General features: G+C 42.6%; 1 protein-coding gene across 10 annotated transcripts in view; it reads left to right on the plus strand.

The window, feature by feature from the left end:
• The window catches only part of Afdn (afadin, adherens junction formation factor), a 130,175-nt gene that overhangs the window by 40,638 nt on the left and 77,313 nt on the right, over positions 1 to 12,224 (plus strand). For 7 of the 10 annotated variants that reach the window (XM_017796841.1, XM_017796852.1, XM_029560999.1 and 4 more), the window contains exons 7-10: positions 313 to 480; positions 3,496 to 3,540; positions 6,427 to 6,521; positions 7,792 to 8,054. In XM_017796841.1, coding sequence (XP_017652330.1) covers positions 313 to 480; positions 3,496 to 3,540; positions 6,427 to 6,521; positions 7,792 to 8,054 — 571 coding nt within the window. The remainder of the gene's footprint in view (positions 1 to 312; positions 481 to 3,495; positions 3,541 to 6,426; positions 6,522 to 7,791; positions 8,055 to 12,224) is intronic. The other 3 variants (XM_029561000.1, XM_029561002.1, XM_017796854.1) reach the window with 1 other exon arrangement.

Raw genomic sequence — 12,224 nt, forward strand, 5'->3', positions numbered from 1 at the left:
TTTATTCTTAAGTTAATATGGTTGTTTACATTGTTTACAAGCATCTGATGTCCTTAGGTAGCTAGCTGTTAACTAAAAATAATCTTTGCATGCTGCTTGTTGGAGTTTTCAGAGCGGAGACAACTACTTCTTTCACTGAATTAAAATATAAATGGGGAGCTTTTGCTCCGTTAACTCCTGGGCAGATGTTATTAAATTAAGTCATCTTGATAATGTTTAGGGCATGACTGTCAATCAGTGACCCTTCCCCCATTCCTACCTCCACCTCCGACCCCCACCTGCTTGGTTGATAATTATCATTGTCTGTTCTAGGGATTTTAGTCTTTCAGTTGAAGAGGAGGCCTCCGGACTATATCCCAAAGAAAATGAAGAAACACGTTGAAGGGAAGCTGCTGAAGGGGAAGGAGAGAGCTGATGGATCTGGCTATGGCTCTGCTCTTCCCCCTGAGAAACTGCCCTACTTAGTAGAGTTAAGCCCAGGTGAGAAGGCCAGCCACAGCAAGAAAAGTGAGGAACAGGCAGTTGTAGTTTTAAGTGTTTCTTCTTTCTAATGCATTGTGTTGGTGTCCAATTTACTTAAAAATTGTAACATTTAGAAAATGACATTTTAAAAAATATACATTGTTTTATGTGTATGAGTGCATTGCCTGCATATGTGTAAGTGCACTGGTGCTCTGTGGTGCCTGAGGAGGCCAGAAGAAGGCATTGGATCCCCTGGCACTGGAGTTACAGACTGTTAGCTACCATGTGAGTGCTGGGAATTGAACCCAGGTCCTCTGAGAGAGCAGCCAGTGCTCTTAACCGCTGAGTTATCTCTCCATTCCCAAGAAAATACTTATTTTTTAAAAAAACTAGGTCACAGATGACATATATTCATGCATAGAAATAAAATTTACATGTTCAAAAATGAATATTGTACAAGACAAAATAATGTGTAGCATTTTAAAAATGTAAAGTTTTAAGAAAAAAATTTCCAAAGTAACTGTGGTAAAATAGTTAATGTACTAGAAACAAAATGAATTTACTCTTCCTAAAGCTGATTTGAGAGAGAGTCAGACAGAGTGAATTCTGTTATTGTTGATGATATATGAACAGTATCCAAAAGGAATACCCTTAGATTTAACACAAAATCTCTTAGTAACCAGAAGGGTATTTTAAAATAATATTCTAAGTTTATTTTCACAGTAGTCCTCTAAATGCATTGTTTGTAGAAACTTATAAGAACGCTAACGCTGTTGTCGTAAACTATCAGCTAGACAAATACATTGACATTATTGAATCAGTATTTTATATATGCACACATTTCTGTGTAGTGTGTTTGCATACTTACCATTCAACCAAAGTTACATCATTTCTCATTTAAAATAGTATTATGTGGCCTGTATTATTAAATATTATAAAGATATTTCATCCACCTCCCCTAATTAGTAATTAAAGGAAAGCCCAATTAGTAATTATAGAAAAAATAGCATAAAATGGAACAAGTTTCAATAACTGTGTGGTTGTTGGACAGGAACTTTTTTTCCTTGATTTTTTTTTTTAAGTGTCCATTTTTATTTGTAAACTTGGTTTAATTTCTCACAGCTGGCTATTAAAATTTAACTACAGACTAGATATGGTGTTTGTGGTTCAAGAATCTTAGGAGACAGCTGGGTTATCTGGTACAGAATAGAATAGTAATGTTGTGAGTGCCGCTCTAATTTGTGTGTGGTTTGAGTGTGGCTCTAGGGTAGTAGTTCTACACTTAGCTTTGCCTGAGGACGTGTTTTCATTGCTTAGATGTTTGTGAGGAATATTTTAGTGTTGCTTTGCCCCTTAGTCCTCTGGGAAATTCATTTGAAGTTTAACTTTCTCACTGTAAATTGGAGGCATGTCCCAGTGTTACTGTGAAAAGCATTGTTGTTTGTTTGTCTGAAGGAAGAACTAGAGTGAAAATACCATTTGTTTTTAATGTACTTTTTCTTTTTTAGGCCCTTTTTAAAAAATATTTATTATTATTATTATTTTATTTATTTTTTTACGTGTATGAGTGTTATGTAGGTAAGTGCACCCATGTCATACAGTGCTCCCGGAGGACAGAAGAGGCTATCTGATCCCCTGGAACTGGAGTTACGGACCGTTGTTAGCTGCCATGTGGGTGCTTGGATTCGAACCCAGGTCTTCTGCAAGAACTGTCAGTGTTCTTAACCGCTGAGCCATCTCTCCAGCCCCTTTAGGCTCTTTTTCAAGCATGGGGTCTGTTCATTAAAATATTCTTTCAGTGCTAGAACTTAAATTTATTTTCTCCAGATCCAGAGGTTTGACAGTTGAAGAGTACTAACTGTTAGCAGCTGACAGAATGATTCCCACTGAGTAGTAGAACGTTGTTTTGGTGGACAGCAGAGGGGCTTGTCGGGCCTGTTTTGGGCCTTCGAGATAGAGCACCAGCATCACAGATCGAGCTCCTAACCTTATAGTCTATGGAGTGTTTCTGTTTTGACGTCTTAGTTTATACTTTCTAAATGTTTTATTTATTTTTTGTGGAAGCTGATAGATAGTAGTTTTGTGCTACTTCTCACTGAACACTGGCACAGCTTTCCTGCATACTCATTAATACATTTCTTGGTGCCTCCGATACCTTCAGTCAGCATTTACTGAGCTCTTGTATAGACAGAGCAGTGATTGAGATGAATAGGACTATCTCTCTGCTGTTATCAGGTGGTATCCATGCTCAGTGTCTATGACTCTCTCCAGGTCTGTACTCCCTTCCAAATCCTCTGGGCTGTGGTGAGACTGTCCTCATCAGTGCACAAGTGTCCAAGGTGGGAAGACATTACCTTTGTCCAAGTCAGGGGTTTGGTGGCAAGGCTCAGTGCTGGAACAAGGTCTTCCTTGCGCCAGAGCCGTGTTCTTTAGGTCATGATGCCTGTGTCTTCGTTATTAATTGCTCTCAGTATGCTGAGCACACACTTTCCTTCTATGAGAAAACAGTACCTATGCATATTCATATGTTATGAATGGATAAAGGCCTATATTTCCACTAGAGACATAGTATCAGCTGCGTTTGCCCTTTGTGTGGAGGACCTGCCAGCTGTGGGCAGGTTTCCAATACGCAGGTATGTGTTTACAGCATTGTAGAGGAATGAAAGCCAGTGTGCTGGGTTATTTTCTTTGTGTTGAACCTGAGTGTGACCTTTAAACAGAAGTGAGCAGGTGGGGGTGGTGACACTCAGGTTCACTCACCTGCTGTCCTGCTGCTTGGTGACTCACCTGCTGTCCTGCTGTTCTCCTCAACAGTCTGCCCTGGTTTCTAAAACACTGACTGAGGTCTCCTGTAGTCTTGTCCGCACAGCTCTGAAAGCTTGCGGATAAAATGTGCCTTTTCTTCCTTTGCAATGTCTCACTGAAGCTCACCCTCTGCATCTCTTCTCCTCCTTCCCTCTCCCACGTATTCTGCATGGTCTCTGTCTGCCGATGCTGCCTTCACCTGGGTCCTGGCATGTCTCTTAACCCCAGGGAGAAGGAGTCACTTTGCCTACTACAGCTATCACACTTATGAAGGTAATGCTATGCTTAATACTACTTTTATAACTGGGACACGTGGCAGAACCTGGTGGGTAAATAGTGTTGACTGAACACTGTGTAAGAATGTAGCTCTGTCCTGTTCCTGCCTTCTCAGGTCTCCCACCCAGACCTGATCTCATGTATTGGAAGCTTGTTTTGCTGCCGTTGTTTCCCACACTCACCCTCAGAAGTGAATGAAGACAGAGGACTGGCTACAGAATTGTCCTAGACTGAAAACAGGGCCTTTACGTGCTCTAGGGCTGTGTCATGGTCTGTGTCCCTTTCATAGGTCACAGGCTGAGCACTCTTCACCTGAAAAATGGAAACTTTGAGTGTTCACATGATGCCAGAAGGGAAAGTGCCACACCTGAAAGTGGGTGTAGTCAGCACTGAGGCATACCAGATATGTTGGATACAGTTTTCTGTACATGTTTGTCCAGGTGTATGTGAGGTCGTCCTAACATTCATGTTTAAACTTGGAGTCCATCATCAAGATATATTAGATATATGTAAATATCACAAAATCAGAAAAATTTGCAATCTGAAACTTGGGCTGGAGCTTTGGTACTGTATCTGCCATGAGGTAGCTTAGTGCTGGCCTGCCCGGAAAAAGCTACAGATCTCCTGATTCTTTACTGGAGAGGCATCAGGTACTGTGGGCAGTTGACTATATAAAGTGTTCTTTGGAGACAGGCCATTTGGAATGGGGGTTGAGGGAGTATTTGCAGTGTTTGTGTTTGTGAGATTATCAGTTTCCAGTGCAGACCTACAGGTGGGCTGCTGCTCCTCCTCACTCAGCCCTCTCACCCAGCTTTGACCAGATGTTCTGTCACCCACTGAGCCTGTGGCCTTTAGGTTCTCCACAGTCTTCACAAGCTTGTGTCTGGTTTTCTGTTGTTACAGTGAAGTGCTAAGAAAGGAGAGATGGGGAAAGCAACTTTCTCCCTGTTCTGTTACTTCCTCTTCTGTGGTGTAGAAGGTGGATAGTGTATCTCTTTGCTATTTCACAGAAGATTGGTAGGAACTTGCTCCCCCAGCAGATGTGTCTTTCGTGTTCTTTGGCCTTGACTCACACAGTTACTATTTTGCTCCTTTGGCTTCTTTGTGATTCATTTGTGTGGTTTGTGTGCCTGTATCACTCTTGTTTTTAGTATAATTGTTTGCTTTTAGCACATTGATTCTTACAGAAGGCCAGTCTGACCTAGCCACCAAGGGGGAACCAAGTCAGTGGTTTGTGAGCTGCTTAGGACAGTTGGAGCAAACACAGGAGTAAACGTTCTAGAAGAGTCTATAGACTGCCCAATCCAGGAAGAGCCCAGGTGGCTTTGGTTTTGTTTTTGAGACAGGGTCTCACTATGTAGTTGAGGTTGGCCTTAAAGTCCTGATCCTCCTGCCTCAGCCTCCAAAGTACTAGGATTAGTCATGTACCACCATGCTTAGCTTCTTAAGTGATTTTGATGTCTCGTTCAAATCGAGCGTTCGTAAGAGCAATTAGACTTGAGAATCGGTGTCTGAGCATGAAGGGAAGCAACACAACCAACCCGTGTTGGGGTTCACACCGGGTACTGGTGTAGATAGACACTCTAGTCTCCATGTTGGGGTTCACACCGGGTACTGGTGTAGATGGACACTCTAGTCTCCATGTTGGGGTTCACACTGGGTACTGGTGTTAGATGGACACTCTAGTCTCATCTTACCTCCCCTTGTGTCTTAGAGTTCTAGAGTTCTTTGTAAAGAGAAAATTACATCATTAGGATGTTGTTTTGTGTACTCAGTGCTAACAGACCTGCACACTCATAGTGTCTTTGGTTTGTAAGATTTTAGACCACCTCACAGGCTGACAGAGACTTTAGCAGTCTTTATGTGCCTACACCCTCCAAATGTTGACCTTCTGAACTTCTTGTAGCTAACATCTGATTCCGGTGATTGCAGATTTGAATAAGTGACTGAAAGTTACTTGATCAGTCATGAAACAAGTCTGGCAGACACTCACCTTTTGTGGTGTTTGCAGCCTAGACCAAATGTCATGGCTGTGGTATATGTATAGAAGCTTGAAATTGTGTACTAATAGTTGTATTCTATGAGGTACACTTTGTTATATGTTGACCCTGCAACCAGGGAGCTCTTCAGTGAAAACCCTCTTGTACCAAGTAAGTCAGGAGTGAGCGGGGACAGGGTGACAGTGCTGCGTCCTCTGCCCTTCTGCTCCTGCCCACAGAAGTTTCCAAGCTTCTAGAAATTACATTCTGATAGTTCAGAAAGGTGTTAAGAACAAAAACAAAAAAAACCTTTCCTTTCTGCCCTTGACCCCAGCTCTCCTGGAGGAAGTTCTTCGTTAGACTTAGCATCTTTTGTTGGCGGTAGACATTGGAGTCCCTTGGGACAGTGGTACCCAGGCCTTACCCCTAGGACCTTGGGTGTCTGGGTGAGCTGGGAGGGTCGCACAGTTAAAAGCCCCATCACGATACAGTTGTGCCTCAGCAGCTGTGCTGTGCGGGGGACTCTTAAGAGTGCACAGCACTTTTGTCCTACAGAGGCTGAGGTCATGGTTGGATGTCCCTCACTCTCTGTTGTCAGTACACTTCCGTCTTCAGAATCACTAAGGGAGGTCTAGGGAAGTTTGGTAAAATAAAAGCATGAAACCAGAAAATGTTGGAGTCGAGGGTAGTCTTAGCCTTTTATATTGAACAGAAGCCGAGTTGCTTCTTTGAAGTTTCTGTGTCCACTTTGTTGAATTGTATAATGTAAGTTGGAGACTTCTTGGAAAGAAATTCTGAGAAGTAAGAACTGTATTGTCCTTAGTCAGATGACCTTTTATTTGATTCAAACATGACGAGAACATTAGACTTCACAAATACAGCTCTATTCTTTCTCTTCTCACAGATGGCTCTGATTCCAGAGACAAGCCAAAGCTGTACCGCCTTCAATTAAGTGTGACTGAAGTTGGTACAGAAAAGTTCGACGACAACTCTATCCAGGTATATGGTTATGCATGCTGCCTAAGCTTTTGCTGTAGTTCCCACATAGCAGAAAGTAATAAGCACATGCCAGGGAGCCAGCAGCATGTGGATGAATCACAATGATATGCCTTCTATTTAGCTGTAAGTCATTCATCTATTCTGAGCCATTTTTATCTAACTTAGTGTGTGGTGGGCAGAGTGTGTTTGTGTCAACTCCACTTTCAGAAACTTGGACTGGTTTGAAACAGTTCCCTTCTGTCTGTTCCTTCTATGTAGAAGGTGAAAGTGCTGATAACATCTCCTAGGTCTGTTTCAGGATGAAAGAGATAAAGTAGAGACAATCCTACCACTGGGCCTAGCAGATACCAGTAGCTTCCAATCAACATGAGATGAACATCTTAAGTACTTAAAGCAAACCTTGACAGAAGGAAGAAGCAGTGTCAGGATTTGACACTGAACTGGGCCGAAGCACTTTGTACCTGGTTCTCTATTGTAAAATGATAGGGTTTTTCAGTTCTACGATTAACTCATTCCGTGTGTGTGTGTGTGTGTGTGTGTCTGTCTGTCTGTCTGTCTGTCTGTGTGTCTGTGTGTCTGTGTGTGTCTGTGTGTATGTGTGTCTGTGTCTGTGTGTGTCTGTGTGTGTGTGTCTGTGTGTGTGTCTTTGTCTGTGTCTGTGTGTGTACATGCGTGGATGGAGACAGGGTCTCACTTTGTAGCCCTGGCCTGGAACTTGCTATGTAGACCAGATTGGACTGCAAATCATAGAGATTCCCCTCCCCTGCCGAGTACTGGTATCAAGGCATGAACCACCACAAGCCAGCTTGATTCATTTTTACTACAGTAGTAGAGCATAGGTAGGAATTTTTTAAAATCGTAATTGTCTATATAGATTTATCCATTAATTACTAAGTATTTAATATGACCATATATATTATATATGTCACACACACACACACACACGGGGCGGGGGGGAATTCACTTATTAAAAAAAGATTTTTAAAAATCCAGGGCTTTTTAGATTATATTTATCATAAAAGGATAATTTGCAGGGTTTTTTGTTTGGTTTGTTTGAGACAGGGTCTCCCTGTAGCCCCCAGCTGGTTTGGAATTCTCTGTGTAGACAAGCTAGGCTTGATCTCATAGACATCTACCTGCCTCTGCCTCCCAAGTGCTGGAATTTCAAAGCATGTGCCAGCATGCTAGGTCGGAATTTGCAGTTTTAAAATTCTGCTTTTAGATACTGTGTACCATGATGGGAGTGTGCTCTGTCTCTTCCTCTTCTCAGTTGTTTGGCCCAGGAATTCAGCCCCATCACTGTGATCTTACCAACATGGATGGAGTGGTCACTGTGACACCCAGAAGCATGGATGCGGAGACCTATGTGGATGGCCAGCGCATCTCAGAGACCACCATGCTGCAGAGTGGCATGAAAGTGCAGTTTGGCAGCTCACATGTGTTTAAGTTTGTGGATCCCAGCCAGGACCATGGACTTTCGAAGAGATCTGTGGATGGAGGCCTGATGCTCAAAGGCCCAAGACATAAACCTGGGTGAGTGACAGATCAGCATAATGATTTTAGTGTTTTGTAGATAAAGTAATTTGAATTAGATGCAAGTATCTTTTTTCAGTTTTTATTCTATTTTATTTATTTATTTTGTGTGCAAGAGTGTGTGTATGGGCTGTTGTTGGAGGTGCGATGACAACTCACAGGAGTGGGTTCTCTCCTGCCATGTGAGTATCAGGCTTGGCAGCTGTATTAGTCAGGGTTCTCCAAAGAAATAGAACCAATAGAATGAATATATGTGTATAGAGATTTATTAACTTAGTTCACAGGATAGAGTCCGAGTAGTTCAACAATGCTGTACCACACTGGAGAGGCTGAGACTCCATAGTCACTCAGTCCACGAGGCTGGATGTCTCAGTAGTCCCAATCTGGCGCTGAAGGTCTGACGAATTCCAAAAGACCAGCTAGTCTTCAGTCTACAGCAGCAAGACGAACTCACCAGTGAGAGAGAAGGGAAGGGGCAACAAAGCAAGAGCTCCTTCTGCCCTGGCCTTTTACACAGGCTGCCGTCAGATGGTCACGCCCACATTTAGGGTGGGTCTTCCAGCTTCAGATGATCCAGTCAAGAAGATCTCTCTCATTTCAGTCAATCCCAGATCCAGTCAAGTTGACACCCAGGATTAGCCATCGCAGCAGCAAACACCTTTATTCACTGAGCCTTGTTGTCTTTAAGACAGGGTCTCCTTGTAGCCCCAGCTGGCCTGGAGCTTCCTATGTAGAACAGATTGACTTCCATCTTAGAGATCTGCCTACCTCTGCCTTCTAAGTGCTGGGATTAAAGGCATGTGCCCCTATGCCTGGCTACAATGAACCAATTTGCTGGACCTTTATTTTCAGTTTTTTTAAAGATCAAAATGAAGTTTATATTTGGGATTTTATTCTTATTAATTTGGGTTGGTTTTAAAGCAAAAAAGATAAAGTTCTGACTCAGTCTTGAAATTGGAAGTTTTGACTAGCTTTCAAGTTACTTTTTTTAATTTTTAATTTTAATTTTATTTTATATGTATGCTGTATGCGTGTATTGCCTACATGTAGGTAAGTGCACCCGTGTCGTGCAGTGCCCAAGGAGGACAGAAGAGGCTGTTGGATCCCCTGGAACCGGAGTTACAGGCCATTGTTAGCTGCCATGTGGGTGCTGGGATTTGAACCCAGGTTTTCTGTAAGAACAGACAGTGTTCTTAACTGCTGAGCCATCTCTCCAGCTCCTTAAGTTCCTTTTTTTTTTTTTGTCTTTTTGAGACAGGGTCTCCCTGTAGCCCCAGCTGTCCTGGAACTCACTATGTAGACCAGGCTGGCCTCAAGCTCACAGAGATCTGCCTGCCTCTGCCTCCCAAAATAAGTTACTTATTTTTAAGAAAATTTCTTTTTAGCTGATACACCAAAGTAATTCTGTTTTGTTGTTTTGTGTGTGAAATCATTCAGTGTTAATGGGGTTTACATTTTTTTCATCTTAGTGAACTCCCCTCCTGACCCCTGAAAAACAAAAACAAAAACTGGTAACACACTCTATTTAAGAATGCAGAATGGGTGCTGGGCGTGGTGGCACATGCCTTTAATCCCAGCACTGGGAGGCAGAGGCAGGCAGATCTCTGTGAGTTCGAGCCCAGCCTGGTCTACATAGTGAGTTCCAGACAGCTGGGGCTACAGGGAGACCCTGTCTCAAAAAGACCAAAAAAAAGCAGAATGGGGGCTGGAGAGATGGGTCAGTGGTTAAGAGCACTGGTGGTTCTTGCAGAAGACCCGTGTTCAAATCCCAGCACCCACATGGCAGCTAACAACTGTCCATAACTCCAGTCCCAGGGGATCCGACAGCCTCTTCTGTCCTCCTTGGGCATTGCACGACATGGGTGCACTTATTTACATTCAGGCAATACATGAATACACACAAAATAATAATAATGAATTTAAAAAAAAGAATGCAGAATGGACGCCGGGTGTGGTGGTGTGCACCTTTAATCCCAGCCCTAAAGGAGGCAGGGGCAGGTGGATCTCTGTGAGGTTTAGGCCACTCTGGTTCACATCGTGGCTTCCAGGTGGGCTGTGACTAGGGAGACCCTGTCAAAAAACAATCAACAAGAAGACCCCCCCCCCCAAAAAAAAAGAGAGTGAATCTAGAATGGGGACTGAGGGATGACTCCGAGTTAAGAGCACTGGCTGTTCTTGCAGAGGACCTGAGTTCAGTTCCCACACCACATGGTGACTAACAGCCGCCCATAAGATCCGATCTGATTCCCTTATTTGGTCTCCTCAAGCATTGCACACGTGGGTTCCCTTATACACATGTGGACAAGATGCCTATTTATACACATAAAGTAAAAGTTAAATTTTTAAAGAGTGCCGAATGTCTTAGCTCCACCTAGTGTTATCTTGAGGTCTTGCAGTGTGGTGTACATTATTGGGAAACATGGATGAAGAGTGACTTCCCTTTTGTTTATGATAATTTGAAAACACAACTATTTTGCTACTTTATTTTTAGGTTGTTAAGGTAATGACTTGGAAAAACAGCCGCTGTAGCTCTTCTATTTAGAACAGCTTTCTAAGCTCTGCCCTGAGAAAGAGCACAGACAGAAGCTGCCATGTTGGTGGGCTATCTGCAGGTTTTCCCTTTCTTCCCACCACCCAGTGGTCACCTCCACAGAGCTGCTGTGTGGGACCAGCTGCTCCTGTTCAGAGTTGACATTGTCTCCAGTATGAACACGTAGTGATTTGTGACACATACTTGTTTAGGAAAAAGGATGTTTGTAAGGATCATGTGATGGTGTAAGGTGCATCCCCAGCTCTTAATACCTTGAGGTGCAGATTTCAGCAGAGGACTACATTTCTTATTCCCAAGAAAAACTGCAGAAGCTGCACTGCCGACTTTATAGAACAGCCCCCCATTCCTCCCTCACTGTGTTTCATCTCTTAACTGCATATGTGTGAGTCAGTAACCCTGTAGTCTTCCAGTGTGGATTTCTGAGTCTGTCTTTAGAGCCTCGCCTATGGTTATTAACAGTTCGCTGTACACCGTCCCTAACTTCTAGACACAGTACATGGTATAACCAAAGCCTTCTTGATTCTGTCTCTAGTTAATATAATTAACATTGTAGAATAGCATTCATAACGCCATGCAAAACTCTTCAGTGTTTTTCTTTAAAGCTACCCCTTTTAGGCTTTAATATGTGCTCAATTGTATTACATTCCGGGTGTGTAAACAAGTCCAACATAAACCAGGTGTGGTGAAATTACACTTGTATGTCTCTAGTTAATATAATTAACATTGTAGAATAGCATTCATAACGCCATGCAAAACTCTTCAGTGTTTTTCTTTAAAGCTACCCCTTTTAGGCTTTAATATGTGCTCAATTGTATTACATTCCGGGTGTGTAAACAAGTCCAACATAAACCAGGTGTGGTGAAATTACACTTGTAATTTTAGCACTTGGGAGAGACTAAGGCAGAAAGATAGTAAGTTTGTGGCCAACCTGGGCTGCATAGTGAGACCCTAACTCAAGCAAAAAAACCAGAACAAAACAAACCCCAACCCCAGTCCAAAGTGACTTTATACATGACTTTGGTGCTATCAGATTGTGACCTTTGACCATCAGCACTCAGAGCATAATAACAACACATGACAGTGCTCACCAGACTAGATTAGTTAAGGAAATAAATATCGAATCTGGAATCCATCTATCATCAGATGTCCCTAAAATCCCAACCTGTTGTCTTGCAGAAACTTAATTATAATTTAGCCTTTAGTCAAATCCTTAACTGTTCAAAAGTTAACCTTTTCAGTTGGGTCTGGTGGCATATACCTTTAATCCCATCACTCCTGGAGGTGGAGACAGGATCTCTGGTGAGATACAGGCCAGCCTAGTCTACCCAGTTCCAAGTCAACTAGGGCTACAGGGAGACTCTGTCTCAAGATCAAGCAAACAAAAACCAAATAAACAGAAGCTACTATCCAAAGCTTGATATTGCTTTACATTGCAAGATACTTTATTTTCTTAGTAAATTAAGTAGAGGAATTTCTAACTGAACAATTGAACTCTTACGTCTCTCCTTTCAGTTGATAAATTGAGCTTTGAAGTTAGAATGTGTAGTTCTCAGGTATGAGAACAATCCAGTAATTCAGCTCTTATTCCCGTCCTTGTTGGTTTCCAGGCAGCATTAGAT

This window comes from Nannospalax galili, unplaced genomic scaffold (genome assembly GCF_000622305.1).
Source record: "Nannospalax galili isolate Female #2095 unplaced genomic scaffold, S.galili_v1.0 scaffold1873, whole genome shotgun sequence".
NCBI lineage: Eukaryota > Metazoa > Chordata > Mammalia > Rodentia > Spalacidae > Nannospalax > Nannospalax galili.